General features: G+C 42.9%; 1 protein-coding gene and 1 long non-coding RNA gene across 9 annotated transcripts in view; one reads left to right on the top strand and one right to left on the bottom strand.

Annotated features, from left to right (window-relative positions):
* Positions 1 to 20,481, top strand: part of GTF2I (general transcription factor IIi) — a 105,665-nt gene that overhangs the window by 26,975 nt on the left and 58,209 nt on the right. For all 8 annotated transcript variants that reach the window (XM_025379396.1, XM_025379392.1, XM_025379395.1 and 5 more), the window contains 5 exons: positions 7,400 to 7,534; positions 13,897 to 14,080; positions 14,256 to 14,284; positions 19,105 to 19,159; positions 20,363 to 20,406. In XM_025379396.1, the coding sequence (XP_025235181.1) occupies positions 7,400 to 7,534; positions 13,897 to 14,080; positions 14,256 to 14,284; positions 19,105 to 19,159; positions 20,363 to 20,406 (447 nt within the window). The remainder of the gene's footprint in view (positions 1 to 7,399; positions 7,535 to 13,896; positions 14,081 to 14,255; positions 14,285 to 19,104; positions 19,160 to 20,362; positions 20,407 to 20,481) is intronic.
* The window catches only part of LOC112620653, a 47,881-nt gene that overhangs the window by 4,169 nt on the left and 23,231 nt on the right, over positions 1 to 20,481 (bottom strand). Inside the window, exon 3 of the long non-coding RNA XR_003118561.1 lies at positions 13,860 to 14,030. This is a non-coding gene — a long non-coding RNA (uncharacterized LOC112620653). The remainder of the gene's footprint in view (positions 1 to 13,859; positions 14,031 to 20,481) is intronic.

Genomic DNA, 20,481 nt, shown 5'->3' with positions numbered 1-20,481 from the left:
TGCTTGCCTTGGCCTCCCAAAGTGCTAGGATTTCAGGCATGAGCCACCACTCTTGGCCTTTTTTTTTTTTAGAGATGGGGTCTCGGTCTGTCACCAGGCTGGAGTGCAGTGGTGTGATCTCAGCTCACTGCAACCTCTACCTCCCATGTTCAAGCAATTCTTCTACCTCAGCCTCTGGAGTAGCTGGGATTACAGGTGCGCACCACCATACCTGGCTAATTTTTTGTATTTTTTAGTAGAGACAGGGTTTTGTCACGTTGATCAGGCTGGTCTTGAACTCCTGACTTCAGGTGATCTACCCACCTTGGCCTCCCAAAGTGCTGGGATTACAGGCATGAGCCACCACGCCCAGCCAGGAATTCTTTTCTAGATAAAAATTTGGTGTGTTGAAAATCAGTTATTTACTGTGCAAATGAGTTTGTTTAAGCATATGCAAAATTAAACAGTTCTCCTCCATTCCCTCAGTGGAATCACCTTATCACAGCCTTCAGTGAGTTTTGTAATTCTCATTTAGAGCAGTGGTGAGGTTACCTGACATTAGAATACAGTGTTGAAATTTACTATAGGGTGTTAATACTCACAGCCTTTCACAGTATGACAATTTTCATATCTGTGTTTAACCTAACACTGTTTGTAGGTTTTATGTTAACTGATTGATACAGCATTTTCTTTTTTTTTTTTTTTTTGAGATGGAGTCTTGCTCTGTCGCCCAGGCTGGAGTGCAGTGGTGTGATCTCGGCTCACTGCATGCTCCGCCTCCCAGGTTCAAGCCATTTTCCTGCCTCAGCCTCCCAAGTAGCTGGGACTACAGACACCTGCCACCATACCTGGCTAATTTTTTATATTTTTATTAGAGATGGGGTTTCCACCGTGTTAGCCCACATGGTCTTGATCTCCTGACTTTGTGATCCGCCTGCCTCGGCCTCCCAAAGTGCTGAGATTACAGGCGTGAGCCACTGTGCCCAGCCTGATACAGCATTTTCTTAAAAACATGGAAAGGGAACAAAAAAGCTAGGGTATCTATAGGCACATAATATATATAAGCATACCTCATTTTTTTTGCTGTTGTTTTTGTTTTGAGATGGAGTTTTGCTCTTGTTGCCCATGCTGGAGTGCAATGGTGCGATCTTGGCTCACCACAACCTCGGTCTCTTGGGTTCAAGTGATTTCCTGCCTCAGCCTCCTGAGTAGCTGGGATTACAGGCATGCTCCAGCACGCCCGGCTAATTTTGTATTTTTGGTAGAGACGGAGTTTCTCCATGTTGGTCAGGCTGGTCTCGAACTCCTGACCTCAGGTGATCTGCCCGCCTTGGTCTCCCAAAGTGCTGGGATTATAGGGGTGAGCCACTGTACCCGACTGGGCATACATCATTTTTTTTTTGTGCCTGGCAGATACTGCGGTTTGCATAAATTGAATATTTGTGGCAACCTTTTGTCAAGTCTGTTGGTGCTGTTTTTCTGGCAGCATGTACCCACTTCGTTCTCTATGTCACATTTTGTTAACTCTTGGCATAGCACTAGTTCAGACTTTTTCATGACTATTGCTTCCGCTGTAGTGGATTTTTTTTTTTTTTTTTTTGAGACGGAGTCTCGCTCTGTCACCCAGGCTGGAGTGCAGTGGCCTGATCTCAGCTCACTGCAACCTCCACCTCTTGGGTTCACGCCATCCTCCTGCCTCAGCCTCCGGAGTAGCGAGTAGCTGGGACTACAGGCACCCACCATCTCGCCCGGCTAATTTTTTGTATTTTTTAGTAGAGATGAGGTTTCACTGTGTTAGCCAGGATAGTCTCGATCTCCTGACCTCGTGATCCACCCGCCTCAGCCTCCCAAAGTGCTGGGATTACAGGCGTGAGCCACCGCACCCAGCCTTTTTTTTTTTTTTTTTTTTTGAGACGGAGACTTGGCCGGACTGCAGTGGTGCGATCTCGGCTCACTGCAATGTCTGCCTCCTTGGTTCAAGGTATTGAGATCAGTGATCTTCGATGTTACTGTTGTATTGGGAGTCCTCAAATGCACACATATAAGATGACAAACCTAATTGGTAAATATGTGTTCTGACTGCTTCACTAATCGCCTGGTCCCCTATCATTCCCTCTCCTCAAGCCTCCCTGGTCTCTGAGACACAATATTGAAATGAGGCCGGCCAGGCGCAGTGGCTCACACCTGTAATCCCAGCACTTTGGGAGGCCGAGATGGGTGGACCACGAGGTCAAGAGATGAGACCATCCTGGCCAACATGGTGAAACCTCGTCTCTACTAAAAATACAAAAATTAGCTGGGTGTGGTGGCGCACACATGTAGTCCCAGCTATTCAGGAGGCAGGAGAATCACTTGAACCTGGGAGGCGGAAGTTGCAGTAAGCCAAGATTGTGCCACTGCATTCCAGCCTGGGCAACAGAGCGAGACTCCGTCTCAACAAAAAAAAAGAAAGAAAAGAAAAAGAAATAAGGCCAATTAATAGCCCTATAGTGGCCTCTGAGTGTTCAAATGAAAGGAAGAGTTGCAGGCTGCTCACTTTATATCAAAAGCAGAAATGATGAAGCTTAGTGAGGAAGGCATGTCAGCAGGTGAGGTAGGCTGAAAGCTAGGCTGAATAGTTAGCCAGGTGGAGAATGTATAGGAAAAGTTCTTGAAGGAAATGAAAAGTGCTGCTCCAGTGAACGCTCAAATAATAAAGCAAAACAGCTTATTACTGACAGGAAGAAAGTTTGAATGGTCTGGATAGAAGATCAAACCATCCACAACATTCCCTTAAGCCACAGCGTAATCCAGAGCGAGGCCCTAACTCTCTTCAATTCTGTGAAGGCTGAGATGAGTGAGGAAGCTGCAGTAGAAAAGTTGGAAGCTAGCAGAGGTTGACTTATGAGGTTTAAGGAAGGACATAGTCGGCTGGGAGTGGTGGCTCGCGCCTGTAATCCCAGCACTTTGGGATGCCAAGGCGGGTGGATTGCCTGAGCTCAGGGGTTCAAGACCACGCTAGGCACCCTGGTGAAACCCCGTCTCTTCTAAAATACAAAACATTAGCCAGGCCTGGTGGTGTGCACCTGTAGTCCCAGCTACTCTGGAGGCTGAGGTACAAGAATTGCTTGAGCTCAGGAGGCGGAGGTTGCGGTGAGCTGAGATCGCGCCATCACACTCCAGCTTGGACTCTTGAGACTGTGTCTCAGAAAAAAAAAAGGAAAGACACAGTCTCTATAACATAAAAGTATAAAAGTGCAAGGTGAAGCAGCAAGTAGCTTGATGTAGAAACTGCAGCAAGTTCTTTAGAAGATCTAGCTGAGATAATTTATGAAGATGGCTACACTGACAAAACAGATATTCAATGTAGACACAACAGCCTTATATTAGAAGATACTGTCTAGGACTTTGCTAGCTAGAGAGAAGTCCATTCCTGGCTTCAAAGCTTCAAAGGACAGACTGAATCCCTTGTGAGGGGCTAATGCTGCTGGTTACTTTGAAGCCATGCTCATTTACCATGCTGAAAATCCTGGAGTCCCGAAGAATTACACTAAATCTGCTCTGCCTGTGTGTGCTCTCTTGATAGAACAATAAAGCCTGGATGACAGCATATCTCTTGATAGCATTGTTCACCGAATGTTTTAAGCCCAATTTTGAGACCTACTGCTCAGAAAAAAAGATTGCTTTCAAAATATGACTGCTCATAATCACTCACAGAGTCCTGATGGAGGTGTATAAGGAGATGCATGCCATTTTTATTTATTTATTTATTTATTTATGTATTTATGTATTTTTTGAGACAGAGTTTCGCTCTTGTTGCCCAGGCTGGAGTGCAATGGCGTGATCTCAGCTCACTGCAACCTTCGCGAACATTGTTGAAATGATAACAAAGGATTTAGAGTATGACATAAACTTAGTTCATAAAGCAATGGCAGGGTTTTGGAGGATTGACTCCAATTTTGAAACAAGTTCTACTGTGGGTAAAATGCTATCAAATAGCGTCATACTACAGAGAGATCTTTCATGAAAGCAAGAGTCAATGTAACTTTTATATGCATTGGGAAACCAAAATATTTGTGTGACCTTATTTTATACTTGCGTTATTGTGGTGGTCTGGAATTGAACCTACATCTCCCGCAGATGCCTGTATGCCACTCAGGTCTAAAGTTAAACTTCTGATGTCAGTTTAGATTAAATTGGGATACATTCAGCAAATTATTAGTGAATAAAAAGTTTTGTTAATTCACGAATTTTAATTCCCAATTGTATTTTTAATTTCTTTTAAAAACTATCCCCGCCGGGCGCGGTGGCTCAAGCCTGTAATCCCAGCACTTTGGGAGGCCGAGACGGGCAGATCACGAGGTCAGGAGATCGAGACCATCCTGGCTAACACAGTGAAACCCCGTCTCTACTAAAAATACAAAAACTTAGCTGGGCGAGGTGGCAGGCGCCTGTAGTCCCAGCTACTCGGGAGGCTGAGGCAGGAGAATGGCGTGAACCCGGGAGGCGGAGCTTGCAGTGAGCTGAGATCCGGCCACTGCACTCCAGCCTGGGTGACAGAGCGAGACTCCGTCTCAAAAAAAAAAAAAAAAAAACTATCCCCTGCCACTGTATTCCTCCCTCGTCCCCCACCCCCATGCTATAATCTTCTGAGCTTTATGTTAGTAACCTATTTTTAAAATGTTGTCAATATTATAATGTTGAGAAATGTTCAGGCATTGATTATGTTTCTGTGTTTCTTTATACTAATAATGAGGTTTTGATTGTGTGTGTATCAGCTGCCATCTGCCCCATCGATACCATAAGCCTGCCCGCAGCTGTGCTTATTCTCCCCTTCCCTGTCCTGCCTAGCTTACATGGTTCTCCACTGGTTAGAAGTAAGCATTAAGGGCGCTGTCCTCAGTTGCAAGCTGTGGTCACTGTCCATCAGTATTCATACTTTGTTTTCATTGCTAATAATTTATTTTTTTTTATTTTTTGTACTTTTTTTTTTTTTTTTTTTTTTTGAGAAGGAATCTTGCTCTGTCACCCAGGCTGGAGTGCAGTGGCGTGATCTTGGCTCACTGCAACCTCTGCCTCCCAGGTTCAAGCGATTCTCGTCTTAGCCTCCCGAGTAGCTGGGATTACAGGCACGCAGAGCTAATTTTTGTATTTTTAGTAGTAGGGTTTTACCATGTTGGTCAGGCTGGTCTCGAAATCCTGACCTCAAGTGATCCACCCGCCTTGTCCTCCCATAGTGCTGGGATTACTGGCATGAGCCACCATGACTGGCCTCATAGTTAATAATTTGATCCATGGAGAATGGTTTCTGTAATTCTCCTTTTTCTCTCTCTCTTTTATTTTTTAAATTCTCCTTTTTCTCTTTTTTTTGAGACAGAGTCTCACTATCGCCCAGGCTGGGGTGCAGTGGGGCGATCTTGGCTTATTGCAACTTGTGCCTCCCAGGTTCAAGCAAGTCTCCTGCCTCAGCCTCCCAAGTAGCTGGGATTATAGATATGTGCCACTACACCTAGCTAATTTTTGTGTGTGGTTTTTTTTTTTTAAGTAGAGACGGGATTTCACCATGTTGGCCAGGCTGATCTTAAACTCCTGACCTCAGGTGATCCGCCCTCCTTGGTCTCCCAAAGTGCTGGGATTACAGGCATGAACCACTGCATCCAGCCTAATTCTCAAGTACCTCTTACTTGTTTGTATAAAGTACTTTGCAGATAAAGAGCAATTACTGGCCTTCTGAACATAATCAATAGGTTTAGGAGGCAATCACAGAAATTCTTCAGGAGAATTCTGAGCCCTTTTCTGAGATTTAGAAAAGCGTTGTTCAGCAGAAAGAAGTGTCATGTGAGTTACTCACATAATTTAAAACTTTCTAGTTAGAACATTAAAGAAGAATAAAGAAAAACAAGTGAAATTCATTTTACTGGTAATACTTTAACTTATCTAAAATATTTCAAATGTAATCAATTTAAAAATTATTAAAGGAGTGGGTGCAGTGGTTTATGCCTGTAATCCCAGCACTTTGGAAGGCAGAGGTGGGCGAATCATGAGGTCAGGAGATTGAGACTATCTGGCCAACATGGTGAAACTCCGTCTCTATTAAAAATAACAAAAATTAGCTAGGAGTGGTGGTGCACACCTGTAATCCCAGCTACTGGGGAGGCTGAGGCAGGAGAATCGCTTGAACCTGGGAGGCGGAGATTGCAGTGAGCTGAGATCATGCCACTGTACTCTAGCCTGATGACAGAGCAAGACTCTGTTTCCCAAAAAAAAAAAAAATTAATGGATTAATTTGTCATACTTTTTTTGTACTAAGTCTTCAAAATCCATTGTGTATTGTACACTCATGAAACATCTGAATTTGGACCAGCCATGTTTCAAGTGCTACTTGTATCTATTTGTTATCCTGCTAGACTTCGTAAGCCTAGAATTTTTTTTGTGTTGATAATCTTCTCATTTAAATTTGTAGCCAATACAAATTTTCTTTTTAAAACTAGTACAAGGGTACTAGTATGTAGTATTTTTAGCTATAGCTACACTTATTTCAGAGATGGTCACTATTTCATATTACTTCCATTCATCTCATTTACGTATTTTAGATTTTTATTTGAAGAGTTCCCTTTTAAATCTCTGTCTCCCTGCCTTTTATTTTTTATTTTTTGAGACGGAGTCTCGCTCTGTCACCAGGCTGGAGTACAGTGGCGCAATCTTGGCTCACTGCACCCTCCACCTCCCGGATTCAAGCGATTCTCCTGCCTCAGCCTCCCAAGTAGCTGAGACTACAGGTGTGCGCCACCACGCCCAGCTAATTTTTGTATTTTTAGTAGAGACGGGGTTTCACCATGTTGGCCAGGATGCTCTCGATCTCTTGACCTTGTGATCTGTCCGCCTCGGCCTCCCAAAGTGCTGGGATTACAGGCGTGAGCCGCACCTGGCCTTTTTTTTTGTTTTCCTTTTTAAAAAATTTACGAGACAGTCTCCCTCTGTCACCTTGGCTGGAGTGCAGAGGTATGTTCTTGGCCCGGTCATAGCTCACTGCAGCCTTAAACTTCTAGGCTCAAGCAATCACTTCAGCCCTCAAACAGCTAGGACTGCAGACACGCACCACTATACCTGGCTAGTTTCATTTTTTTGCAGAGATGGGTCCTTGTTATGTTGCCAAAGCTGGTCTTGAACTCCTGGGCTCAAGCAATCCTCCTGCTTCAGCCTCCCAAGGTGGTGGGATTACAGGCTTGAGCCCTTGGGCTTAGCCTCTTTTTTGCTTTTATTACAAATCACAAATGACTAATAAATGTTAAAGAATACTTAAGAAATATTTTTTCCTGTTAGAATACATGTTAAAAATAGTTTTCCCTGTTAGAATACAGGAAAACGATTTTTACTAAAAAACAAATATTAAGGTAATGGATATGGATCTTTTTATTATTATTATTACTGTTTTTTACAGGTGTTGAAGAAGAAGAAAAAGCTGCAGAGATGCATAAAATGAAATCTACAACCCAGGCAAATCGAATGAGTGTAGATGCTGTAGAAATTGAAACACTCAGAAAAACAGTTGAGGACTATTTCTGCTTTTGCTATGGTAAAAACAATACTTAATTTTTCTAAAAGATACATTATATAATTGAGTTTTCTAAAGGGGAGATTAATTGATTTGAAAATTATATGACACACATTTTCACTGATTGAATGGATTAGCAATAAATTACTTTCTTTTTTTTTTTTGTTTTTGTTTTTGTTTTGAGACGGAGTCTCACTCTGTCACCCAGGCTGGAGTGCAGTGGCATGATCTCGGCTCACTGCAAGCTTCACCTCCCAGATTCACACCATTCTCCTGCCTCAACCTCCCGAGTAGCTGGGACTATAGATGCCCACCACCACACCCGGCTAATTTTTTTTTTTTTTTTTTTGTATTTTTAATAGAGACGGGGTTTCTCCTGACCTCATGAGCCGCCTGCCTTGGCCTCCCAAAGTGCTGGGATTACAGGTGTGAGCCACTGTGCCTGGCCCTAGCCACCACGCCCGGCTGTAGCCACCGTGCCCAGCCCTGCAATAACCTTACTTTCTTCCACTTCCATTTTGAAGGAACCCAGGAAGAAATGTCACCAGTAGAGCTGTTTCTTTCTTTCTTCCTTTCTTTCTTTCCTTCTTTCTTTCTTTCTTTCTTTCTTTTCTTTCTTTTCTTTCTCTCTCTTTCTCTCTTTCTCTCTCTCTCTCTTTCTCTTTCTCTCTTTCTTTCTCTCTTTCTCTCTTTCTTTCTCTCTTTCTTTTCTTTCTTTCTTTTCTTTCTTTTCTTTCTTTCTCTTCTTTCTTTTCTTTCTTTCTTTTTTTGAGATGGAGTCTCGCTCTGTCACCCAGGCTGGAGTGCAATGGCACGATCTCGGCTCACTGCAACCTCCGCCTCCCAGGTTCAAGTGATTCTCCTGCCTTAGCCCCCCCAAGTAACTGGGATTACAGGTGTCCGGCACCATGCCTGGCTAATTTTTGTATTAGATTTTAGTAGAGATGTGGTTTCACCATATTGGCCAGTCTGGTCTCGAACTCCTGACCTCAGGTGATCCGCCCACCTTGGCCTCCCAAAGTGCTGGGATTACAGGCGTGAGCCACCATGCCCAGCCTAGCTGTTTCTTTCTAATATGCATGCTCATCTCTCCCATTCCCTGCAAAGCCACCTTTTGTTACTCTTGTCCCATCATAAAACGAAGCTCTTAACACGAAAACAGTCAAAGGAGGAGACTGAGGTTTTACTGTGGGGTCATAGGTGTAAATCAATTCTCTGGAATGGGATTTTCAGTATGTGTGAGGCTTGCTGCCCAATAGGTTGACAGTATATACTCATTTGTGAATGGGAAGCTTGTGTTTACCTGTTAAGTTTTCAATGAGAATATTAGCTGAGGCTGGGCGCGGTGGCTCAAGCCTGTAATCCCAGCACTTTGGGAGGCCGAGACGGGCGGATCACGAGGTCAGGAGATCGAGACCATCCTGGCTAACACGGTGAAACCCCGTCTCTACTAAAAAATACAAAAAAACCTAGCCGGGTGAGGTGGTGGGCGCCTGTAGTCCCATCTACACGGGAGGCTGAGGCAGGAGAATGGCTTAAACCCGGGAGGCGGAGCTTGCAGTGAGCTGAGATCCGGCCACTGCACTCCAGCCTGGGCGACAGAGCGAGACTCCGTCTCAAAAAAAAAAAAAAAAAAAAAAAAGAGAATATTAGCTGAAATATTCCTGATATTTTATGGTAATGGTTGGATGTGCTGGGCTTCTATATTCTGAGGCCAAATTGTACCTGAGAATATGCCAGGATGGGACCATCTTCAAGAAAGGCAATAGTGCAAGAAACCAGCCATTGCTCTTTCTGTGTAGTTTTTAAAGTAAAATATTGTATCTACTTTTCATTTTGGCCCTTTGGATCAGTTTCAGGTTTAGACCTTCTGCTGATATGGGGAGCTAGAATGCTGTAGTTTTTTTTTTTGTTTTTGTTTTTTTTTTTTTTTTTTTTTTTTTTTTTTTTTTNATTAAGTGTTGAGCCTGGTGCGTGGCTCTGAAGGACTGCTCAATACATGTGAGCCATGATCACACATTTCTGGAGGGCACAGATGGTCTTGCAGGCTTTCCAGAATATAGTAGGTGTTCAGATTCTTTCCTGATACTCATTGGTGCCCCTCACTTCCTTCCATTATCCGGGTCAGTCTGAGTTCATCTGGGATTGGAAAACACAGCAGGCTGGTATGAATGAAGTCAGCCTACAGCCCCAGGTACAAGCCAGAGCTTGGTCAGCCCCCTCCCTAGGTTTAGGGGGAAGGGAATGGATAATTAACACCTTCTCACTGCTGGGAAAACAATGAAGAGTACTTGTTACACTGATAATGGGTTAATTTCTTTTTCTTTTTTCTTTTTTTCAGACAGTTTCACTCTGTTGCCCAGGCTGGAGTGCAGTGGCATGATCTCAGCTCACTGCAACCTCCACCTCCCGGGTTTAGGCGATTCTCCTGCCTCAGCCTCCCAAGTAACTGGGATTACAGGCACCTGCCACCATGCCTGGCTAATTATTGTATTTCTAGTAAAGACGGGGTTTCACCATGTTGGCCAGGCTGGTCTTGAACTCCTGACCTCAGATGATCCATCCGCCTTGGCCTCCCAAAGCACTGGGATTACAGGTGCGAACCACCGCGCCCGGCCAGATGGTGGGTTAATTTCACTTTGAACAGCATCGTTCTGATTGGCTTTCCCTCCCCCTTCCAACCCATTGTTCAAAAATTCCCTTTATTCTTTGATGAAAACTTCCCCAAGTGGGTCATCTACCTTAAGTATAATAAACACCAGGTCTTGAAGGGGTTAAAAAAGGCTGCTATGATTCACCAGAAAAAGAGGAAAGGCTTGGTAAACGCAATGCTAAAGAATCAAGAAACTGGTGGTTAAGTCCACGGTGGAAACAAAAAGAGAAAAGGAAGGATGCAGGTATTTGTTGTCAGCATTTAACCTAGATTTTTCATCTCTTGATTTTATGATTATGTTGCAAGGCTATAGGTTGTCTCTGTTATATATATCTATAGATATAGTCATATGGAATTGTTCTAACATCTATAACAATATACTGCAATAAAAGTTATGTGACTATGGTCTGTCTCCGTCTCTCTCTCAAAAATATCTTCTTGTACTGAACATAGCTATTTTTGGACCGCGGTTGACCGTGGGTAACTGAAACTGCAGAAAGCGAAACTGCAGATAAGAGGGGGAACTACGGTAGACGCCACCCACCCGTTAGTCACTTGGGAGCCGTCTGGGTTATCAGATTGACTGTCTGCAAGTATTGCAGTGTTTGTGTTCAAGTCACCCTTATTTTCTATCATAATGGCCCCAAAGCACAAGAGTAGTGATGCTGGGAATTTGGACAGGCCAAAGAGAAGCCGTAAAGTGCTCCCTCTAAGTGAAAAGGTGAAAGTTCTCGACTTAATCAGGAAAGAAAAAAAATCCTATGCTGAGGTTGCTAAGATCTACGGGAAGAATGAATCTTCCATCCGTGAAATTGTGAAGAAGGAAAAAGAAATTCGTGCTAGTTTTGCTGTCTCACCTCCAACTGCTAAAGTGACGGCCACGGTGCGTGATAAGTGCTTAGTTAAGATGGAACAGGCACTGCATTTGTGGGTGGAAGAGATGAACAGAAAACGTGTTCCCATTGACAGCAACGTGTTGCGCCAGAAAGCCTTGAGCCTATACCAAGACTTCAGCAAGGGATGCTCTGAAACTGACACCAAGCCATTTACTGCGAGTAAGGGATGGTTACACAGATTCAGGCATAGATTCTCACATCATTACAAGAAGAAGAAGAAGGGTGAGTACAGTACAAGTTATTTTGAGAGAGAGAGAGAGAGAGATCACATTCACCTTAGTACTTGCTATACTTGTTCTATTTTGTTATCATTGCTGTTAACTTCTTCCTGTGCCTAGTTGGATTTGGTATTATCCAAGGTTTCAGGCATCCACTGGCAGTCTTGGAATGTGTCCCCCACAGATAACGGGGGACTACTGTATTCACTCTCTCTCTCTTTTTTTAAATTTTTATTGTAGGTTCATGGGTACATATGCAGGTTTATTATACAGGTAAACTCGTGTCACCGGGGTTTGTTGTACAGATTATTTTGTCACCCGCGTACTAAGCCTATCCAATAGTTATTTTTTTTCTGCTCCTCATCCTTCTCCCACTGAGGCGGGCGGATCACCTGAGGTTGGGAGTTCGAGATCAGCCTGACCAACATGGAGAAACCCCGTCTCTACTAAAAATACAAAATTAGCCAGGCATGGTGGCGCATGCCTGTAATCCCAGCTACTCGGGAGGCTGAGGCAGGAGAATCGCTTGAACCTGGGAGGCAAAGGTTGCAGTAAGCCGAGATCGCGCCATTGCACTCCAGCCTGGGCAACAAGCGAAACTCTGTCTCAAAAAAAAAAAAAAAAGAAAAAGAAAAGAAAAGAAACATGGAACATGGACTTTTTTCATATTTAAAAAAAGTTTTGAATGCTAAATAATACCATCTAATATTTATATAACACGTACCCAAGTTCATAAAGTATTTTCATCTACGTATCATCTGATTTCCCCAAATCCCTGAAGGAGGCAGAGAAAATACTATAGAGGTTTTATTTTTAACAACTTAAATTTAGAGCTTTATATTTAAAAACTTAAATTTAAAAACTTTAAAAAACGACAGTGTTAACATAATCCTAAATAGCAGATAAAATTCATCTAAATCCTGCTACCCCAACAAAGAAAACTGTTTATTTCAACTGGTGCAACATGAATATTCGTTTTACTGTGTCGGCCAGATGCTCACACAAAAGGCAGAGCTAGAGCTGGAAGGTCTATTTAGATCACATCTACATTATTAATTGTTATGAATAAATTATAACTTGGATTTAGTTGTTTTTTTTTCCACCTTTGGATGAATTCTAAGAACCATACATACTGGAAAAGGTAGTCATTCATTCAGGATTCAAATGATTCAAATTATTCAAACAAAAAACCGTTCAAAAACAGTGTTTTCTAATCAGTATTAAAAAATATCATTGTGGTTGGATATGCTGGCTCATGCCTGTAATCCCAGCACTTTGGGAGGCCGAGGCGGGCAGATTACGAGGTCAGGAGTTCAAGACCAGCTTGACCAACATGGTGAAACCCTGTCTCTACTAAAAATACAAAAATTAGCCGAGTCTGGTGGCACATGCCTATAATCCTAGCTACTCGGAAGACTGAGACAGGAGAATCACTTGAACCCGGGAGGCAGAGGTTGCAGGAGCCGAGATTGCGCCATTGCACTCCAGCCTGGGCAACAGAGTGAGACTCAGTCTCAAAAAAAAAAGTATCATTGTAAGAACAAAGGAGTTATCTGCTAGAGTGTAGACACACATGTGACAGCCAAAGAGGTCTTGTGACCCTACTGAAGTCATCCGGACAGGATTGTGCAAATCATAAACTGGAACAATGTCTACAGGATCAAAGTATTATCTTCCAAATGATATTTTACATTCTGTTCTCTATATAAAGAATGTATAGTGTACTATGTACATTGTAAAGAAAAACCAAGAAATTGGACTTAGAAGATATTGGGCCTGTATCAATCAGAGTTCAACGAAAAAGACCTCTGGTATTCATCAAAAGTCATGCTCTGCTGTGGAATACAGATCTGTCAAGAGTATCTGGGCCAGGCCTGGTGGCTCACACCTGTAATCCCAGCACTTTGGGAGGCTGAGGTAGGCGGATCTCTTGAGCCCAGGAGTCCAAGACCAGCCTGGGCAACACGGTGAAACCCTGTCTCTACTAAAAATACAAAAAATTAGCTGAGTGTGGTGGTGTGCACCTGTAGTCCCAGCCATTTGGGAGGCTGAAGTGGGAGGACTGCTTGAGCCTGGGAGTTTGAGGCTGCAGTGAACCGAGATCTCGCCACTCTACGCCAGCCTGGGCAACTGGAGTGAGAGATCCTGTCTCAAAACAAAAAGCAGAAAACAGAAAAACAGAGTATCTGAACTTTCTTTTTTTTTTTTTTTGAGACGGAGTCTCGCGCTGTCGCCCAGGCTGGAGTGCAGTGGCGCGATCTCGGCTCACTGCAAGCTCCGCCTCCCGGGTTCACGCCATTCTCCTGCCTCAGCCTCCTGAGTAGCTGGGACTACAGGCGCCCACCACCGCGCCCGGCTAATTTTTTGTATTTTTAGTAGAGACGGGGTTTCACTGTGGTCTCGATCTCCTGACCTTGTGATCCGCCCGCCTCGGCCTCCCAAAGTGCTGGGATTACAGGCGTGAGCCACCGCGCCCGGCCTGTAGTTTTAATTAATTTTGAAATCACATATTATAAGAAATCATGGATGTCCTTATTAAGCCACAATAAGCTAGCGATGATTTCGTTTTTTAATCATACCATTGAATGATGTTCATCTGCTTTTCACCTCCCCCAGGGAAAGCTTTAGGCAAATCCACAGTGGTACCTGTACCATATGAGAAGATGCTGCGAGACCAGTCGGCTGTGGTAGTGCAGGGGCTTCCGGAAGGCGTTGCCTTTAAACACCCCGAGAACTATGATCTTGCAACCCTGAAATGGATTTTGGAGAACAAAGCAGGGATTTCATTCATCATTAAGAGGTGAAGTGCTTTCTCCCTTTGTAGCCATCAACAGTTGATTCATATAAATTTGAATATTCAGCTTATGTTAATAGAGTTTTAAAATTCATATTTAACACAGAAGTCATTTAAATGTATGTGCTACAATAATTTTGTGTATTCATATGGAGTTTTGTTTTGTTTTGTTTTAATGCAGACCTTTCTTAGAGCCAAAGAAGCATCTAGGTAAGTAAGAGATTCACTTCCTTGATAGCTGGCTAGCCTCCGTTTTGCTAGATTTTAATACACTTCAATGGTTTCTGTTTTATTTTCTTTGAGAATATGATGTCAGACATTTTTGGATGGGCTGTTTAGATGTTTATATAATCCACGAAAGGTTCATTGAGCTAAAAAAGTGGAGACTTGTTTTTTTGTTTTCTTTTTTTTTGAGATGGAGTCTCGCTCTATCGCCCAGGCTGGAGTGCAATGGCGCGATCTCTGCTCACTGCAACCTCCACCTTCCAGGTTCAAGCAATTCTCTGCCTCAGCCTCCCGAGTAGCTGGGATTATAGGTGCTCGCCACCACACCCGGCTAATTTTTGTATTTTTAGTAGAGACGGGGTTTCACCATCTTGGCCAGGCTGGTTTTGAACTCCTGACCTCATGATCCACCTACCTCAGCCTCCCAAATTTCTGGGATTACAGGCGTGAGCCACCGCGCCCGGCTGTTTTTTTGTTTTCAGCTCCGCTGCTTGTTTTCTGTAGAAGATCATATGTCTGCCCTCACTTAGCAGAATTATGAGTAGGATTTAATTGACCTAATGTCATTGACTAGGCAAGGCATTGTTGGGCACAGCATTGGGTGGGGAGGGGATATGCATCTGTGTATCAGCATTACAACTTTTTAGAGCTGAGAGTCTCACGAAGAGAGAAAAGTCTGTAAAGTGAACATGGCAGGAGCATCACATCCCTACTGCAAGAATGGTTCTGAGAAAGGGCTGTGGATATTATTGGAGGTTGGATACCTTTATAGTTCAGGGAAGAGTTCATGAGGAAGAGAGCATTTCTATGGGCCCTTGAGGAATGATGAGGATTTCAGCTTTCTTTAGGGAAGTCTAGCCATTTCATTTGAAGGGAAAACAGTATAAAGAGTGGTATCCTTTAGAGCCAGGTTTATTTGAGACTTTCGGAAGTAAATAACCAGTATCACTGGAATACTCTTAACCATGTAAGGATGAAAGGAAAAAATTATATATACATAAACATACACATTGTATTTTCTATTAACCTTTGTTTTATTCTCATTGTGGTGAAAAGATTAATTTTTTAGCAGATTTATTGAGGTATAATTGATACACCATAAAATTCACTTGTCTTATTTTATTATTATCTTTTTGAGACGGAGTCTTGCTCTGTCGCCAAGGCTGGAGTGCAGTGGTGTGATCTCAGCTCGCTGCAGCCTCCGCCTCCCAGGTTCAAGTGATTTTCCTGCCTCAGTCTCCAGAGTAGCTGGGATTACAGGTGTGCGCCACCACGCCTGACTGATTTTTTTTGTATTTTTAGTAGAGATTGGGGTTTCACCATGTTAGCCAGGATAATCTCAAACTCCTGACCTCAAATGATCCACCTGCCCCAGCCTCCCAAAGTGCTGGGATTACAGGCATGTGCCACTGCGCCCAGCCAAATTCACCTGTCTTAAGTATATAATTCACTAATAGTAGATTTACAGTCTTAAAATGTTTTTAAGGGTTTTTCATCCTTCATCACAGTCTAATTTTGGGATGTTTTCATCATCCCTCTGTTATTTCATGAATGTTGTAGAAATGGAATATGTAGTATGTATCCTATTGAAATGAGCTTTTTACACTGAGCATCATTCACTCGAGGCTCATTGAGCTTGATGGGTGTATCCGTAGTTTCTTTTTATTGCTGAGCACTAATTATTCTATGACAGGAACATATACCGCCTGTTGATCCAATCATCAGTTTATAGATATTTTGGTTGTTTCTACCTTTGGGTATTGGGAATAATGTTACAGTGAACATACTTGAGCAAGTTTTTGTCTGGACATATTCCTTGATATCTCTTGGATTTACATAGGAGTGCAATTACTAGGAATAGGGTAAATTTACGCTGAACTTTTTTTTTTTTTTTTTTTTTAATGAGATGGAGTCTCACTCTGTCACCAGGTTGGAGTGCAGTGGCACGATCTTGGCGGCTCACTGCAACCTCCGCCTCCTGGGTTCAAGAGATTCACCTGCCTCAGCCTCCCAAGTAGCTGGGATTACAGACACGCGCCACCATGCCCGGCTAATTTTTGTATTTTTAGTAGAGATAGGGTTTCACTATGTTGGCCAGGATAGTCTCAATCTCTTGACTTCATGATCAAGGGAGGCCTCCCAGAGTGCTGAGATTACAGGCGTGAGCCATCGCACCCTGCTACACTGAACTTTGAAGAAACTGACAAGCTGTTTTCCAAGGTGGCTATACCATGTTATACTCTAGCAGCAGGATAGGAGGGTTACCCCCACATTTCTGCCAACTTACTTCTTGATTTTAGCCATTGTAATAGGTATGATGTGGTATCTCATTTTTGTTTGACTTTTTAAAATTTCTCTAGTGATTGTTGATGTTGTGTTATCTTTTACCTTCTTTTTTGAGACAGGGTCTCACTCTGTTGCCCAGGCTAGAGTGTAGTGGTGCCATCTCAGCTCAGTGCAGCCTCAACCTCCCAGGCTCAAGCAATCCTGCTGCCTCAGCTTCTCAGAGTAGCTAGGACTACAGGCGTGCACCACCATACCCAGCTCATTTCTGAACCTTTTTTGGTAGAGAAAAGCTTTTGCGTGTTGGCCAGGCTGGTCTGGAACTCCTGAGCCCAAGTGATCCACCTGCGTCGGCCTCCCAAAGTGCTGGGATTACAGGCTTGTGTTATCTTTCATTGTGCTTATTGGTCATCCATACATATTTTTTGGATAAATATCTATTTAGGTCCTTTTAGGTCCTTTTCCCATTTAAAAATTGGGTTTATTTGTCTTTTTATTATTGAGTCTTAAGAGTTTTTTATATAGTCTTGATATAAGTCCCTAATTGATGATTTGTTAAATTTTTTTTTTTTTTTCTTTTTGCGATTGGTGTCACTCTGTTATCCAGGCTACAGTACAGGATTTGGGAATATTTTCTCCAATTCTAATAAATCTACATTATTCTTACTGTGTAACTTGTCTTTTTCACCTGCTTGGTAGTATCTTTTGAGGCAGAAACGTTTTAAATTTTGATAAAAACCAGTTTATTCTTTTGTCACTTATGCTTTTTTGTTGTTGTTGTTGTTATTGTTTTTGAGACAGAGTCTCACTGTGTCACCTAGGCTGGAGTGCAGTGGCGTGATCTCAGCTCACTGCAACCTCCATCTCCTGGGTTCAAGCAATTCTCCTGTCTCAGCCTCCTGAGTAGCTGGGACTACAGGTGCCCACCACCATGCCCGGATAGCTTTTGTATTTTTAGTGGAGATGGGGTGTCACCATATTGGTCAGGCTGTTCTCAAACTCCAGACCTCAGGTGATCTGCCCACCTCGGTCTCCCAAAGTGCTGGGATTGCAGGCATGAGCCACTGCGCCCGGCCCTCACTTATGCTTTTGACTTCATGTTTAAGAAACCATTGCATAACCCAAAGGCATGAAGATTTGACTTCTATGTTTTCTTCCACAAGTCTTATAGCTTTGGCTCTTATATTTAGATCTATGGTTCATTTTGATGTCATTTTTGTATATTGCACAAGGTAAGGGTGTAAATTCATCTTTTTGCACGTGGATATCCTTTGATTCCAGGACAATTTGCTGAAAAGACCGTCCTTTCCCTCGGGATATCCTTGTCATCTTTGTTGAAAGTCATTTGACCCTATGTTTATTTCTGGACTTTCTAGGTAGGAGATCAAGTTGTGTGAGAATCAAGACAATTTACCACTTCCTTTGCAATCTGAGTGCCTCTTATTTCTTATTCTTGTTGCTCTGGCTAGAATATAAATGTCAAACAGCATTGGTAATAGCAGACATCATCTTGTGATATTAGTAGGAAAGGATTTTGACCATGAGCTATGATGTTAGTGGTAGGATTTTTGTGTAAATCTCTTTTAAGAAGGAGAAATATTTGTCATGTTTATGTTAAATTTTAGACTTAAAAGTTTTTTTATTATTTTTATTTATGTATTTATTTATTTTGAGATGGAGTCTTGCTCTGTCGCCCAGGCTGGAGTTCAGTGGCGCATTCTTGGCTCACTACAACCTCCACCTCCCGGGTTCAAGCAAATCTCCTGCCTCTGCCTTCCGAGTAACTGGGATTACAGGCACCTGCCACTACCCCCAGCTAATTTTTATATTTTTTAGTAGAGATGGGGTTTTACCATGTTGGCCAGGCTGCTTTCGAACTCCTGACCTGAAGCAATTTACCCATCTCAGACTCCCAAAGTGCTGGGATTACAGGTGTGAGCCACCGCGCCCAGCCTAATCTCAGCACTTTGGGAGACCACAGTGGGAGTCTCCCTTGCGTCCAGGAGTTCGAGACCAGCCTGGGCAACATAGCAAGATCTAATTTCTACAAAAAATAGAAAACAATTAGTTGGGAGTGGTAATGCATGCTCCTGTAGTCCCAGCTGTTCAGGAGGCTGAGGTAGGAGGATTGCTTGATCCTCGGGAGTTGGAGGCTGCAGTGAGCTATGATCATGCCACTGCACACCAGCCTGGGCAACAGGGTAAAACCCTGTTTCTAAAAAAAGAAAAAAAAAAAGAAAAAGAAAAATGTGTATCGTCATTTATACGTCAGCAGAGTCATATTCTCCATATTCCATCTTACTAGACAAATGGTATGTGTCTGCATTTCTCTCACTGATGAAAATAGAGCTTTTTCATTCAAGGAGGGTGTGGTTGGGTGAAGGGATGAAAAGCAATGTTTGTTCTGGTGTGATCCAGAGCTGCAAAGCCTAGTTCTACCCCATTCATTCTATATTTAAAGGCTTTAGAAGTATTATATTTGAAATGTTACAAAACTAACGCGAATTTTTTTTTGTACGTAGGTGGTCGTGTGATGGTAACAGATGCTGACAGGTCGATACTATCTCCAGGTGGAAGGTAAAACCTAATTTCATTACTGCTGTTTAACTCCCACATCTCAAAAAGTTTTAGTTGTTAGATAATTGAAATATTAGAATATTAAAAAGGCCTTATGTCACACATCTTAAAGTTTAATAGGTAAGAATATCATTTGGAGATCTTGTGAACATGCCCTCTTTGACTTGGTATTTCTGAATAGTAGAGTTCCTGAGAAAAGCCAGCGGCATTGGTCACACTGTGAATTGGCCTTAGAGTGGTATTTGGAAGTTAATATGCTATTCTGTAGTATTGTATTGTACTGTTTTCCCCAAAAGATAGATAGAAATTAAAGTACTAAGTTCAGTTGATAGCTCTTTTTTTTTTTTTTTTTTTTTTTGAGATGGAGGTTTGTTCTTTTTGCCCAGGCTAGAGTGAAGTGGCGTGATCTCAGCTCACTGCCACCTCCACTCCCCCCTCCCCTGGGTTCAAGTGAGTCTCCTCCCTCAGCCTCCCAAATAGCAGGGACTACAGGCATGTGCCACCACACCCGGCTAATTTTTTTCTATTTTTAGTAGAGACGAGGTTTCACCATGTTGGCCAGGCTGGTCTTGAACTCCTAACCTCAGGTGATCCACCCGCTTTCACCTCCCAAAGTGCTGGGATTACAGGCGTGAGCCACCGCGCCTGGCCCTATAACTCTTAATATGCTACTCTGTAGTATTTTATAGTACTTTTTTCCCCAAAAGATAGATAGAAATTGAAGTCCTAAGTTCAGTTGATAACTTTTTTTGGAAACAGAGTCTCCCTCTGTCACTCAGGCTGGAGTGCAGTGGCATGATCTCAGCTCACTGCAAGCTCCGCCTCCTGGGTTCAAGCGATTCTTCTGCCTCAGCCTCCTGAGTAGCTGGGACTATAGGCAAGCGCCACCATACCCGGCTAATTTTTGTATTTTTAGTAGAGACGGGGTTTCACCATATTGGCCAGGCTGGTCTTGAACTCCTGACCTTGTGATCCACCTGCCTCGGCCTCCCAATGTGTTGGGATTGCAAGCGTAAGCCACTGCGTCCGGCCCAATAACTCTTATTTATGCAAGAAATAAATATGCCAGTTTTAAGCTGAGTCAGGTTGGCACCTGCCTTGGTCAAGGGAGGGATCTTACACTTTGAGACCCAGAGACTTTGAATGTTGTGGGAGTGACTGTCACCAGCACATGGCTTGATCAGGGCTTTCTTCTCCTTGCAGTTGTGGTCCCATCAAAGTGAAAACTGAACCCACAGAAGATTCTGGTACGTACTAGTGCTTTTAGAGTCAATGGTGAAATTAAGGAAGACTTTCCCTTAGTGTAGAAGGTTATAGTTTGA

Source organism: Theropithecus gelada, chromosome 3 (genome assembly GCF_003255815.1).
Source record: "Theropithecus gelada isolate Dixy chromosome 3, Tgel_1.0, whole genome shotgun sequence".
Taxonomy (NCBI): Eukaryota; Metazoa; Chordata; class Mammalia; order Primates; family Cercopithecidae; genus Theropithecus; species Theropithecus gelada.
This window is presented reverse-complemented; position numbering and strand designations above follow the sequence as displayed.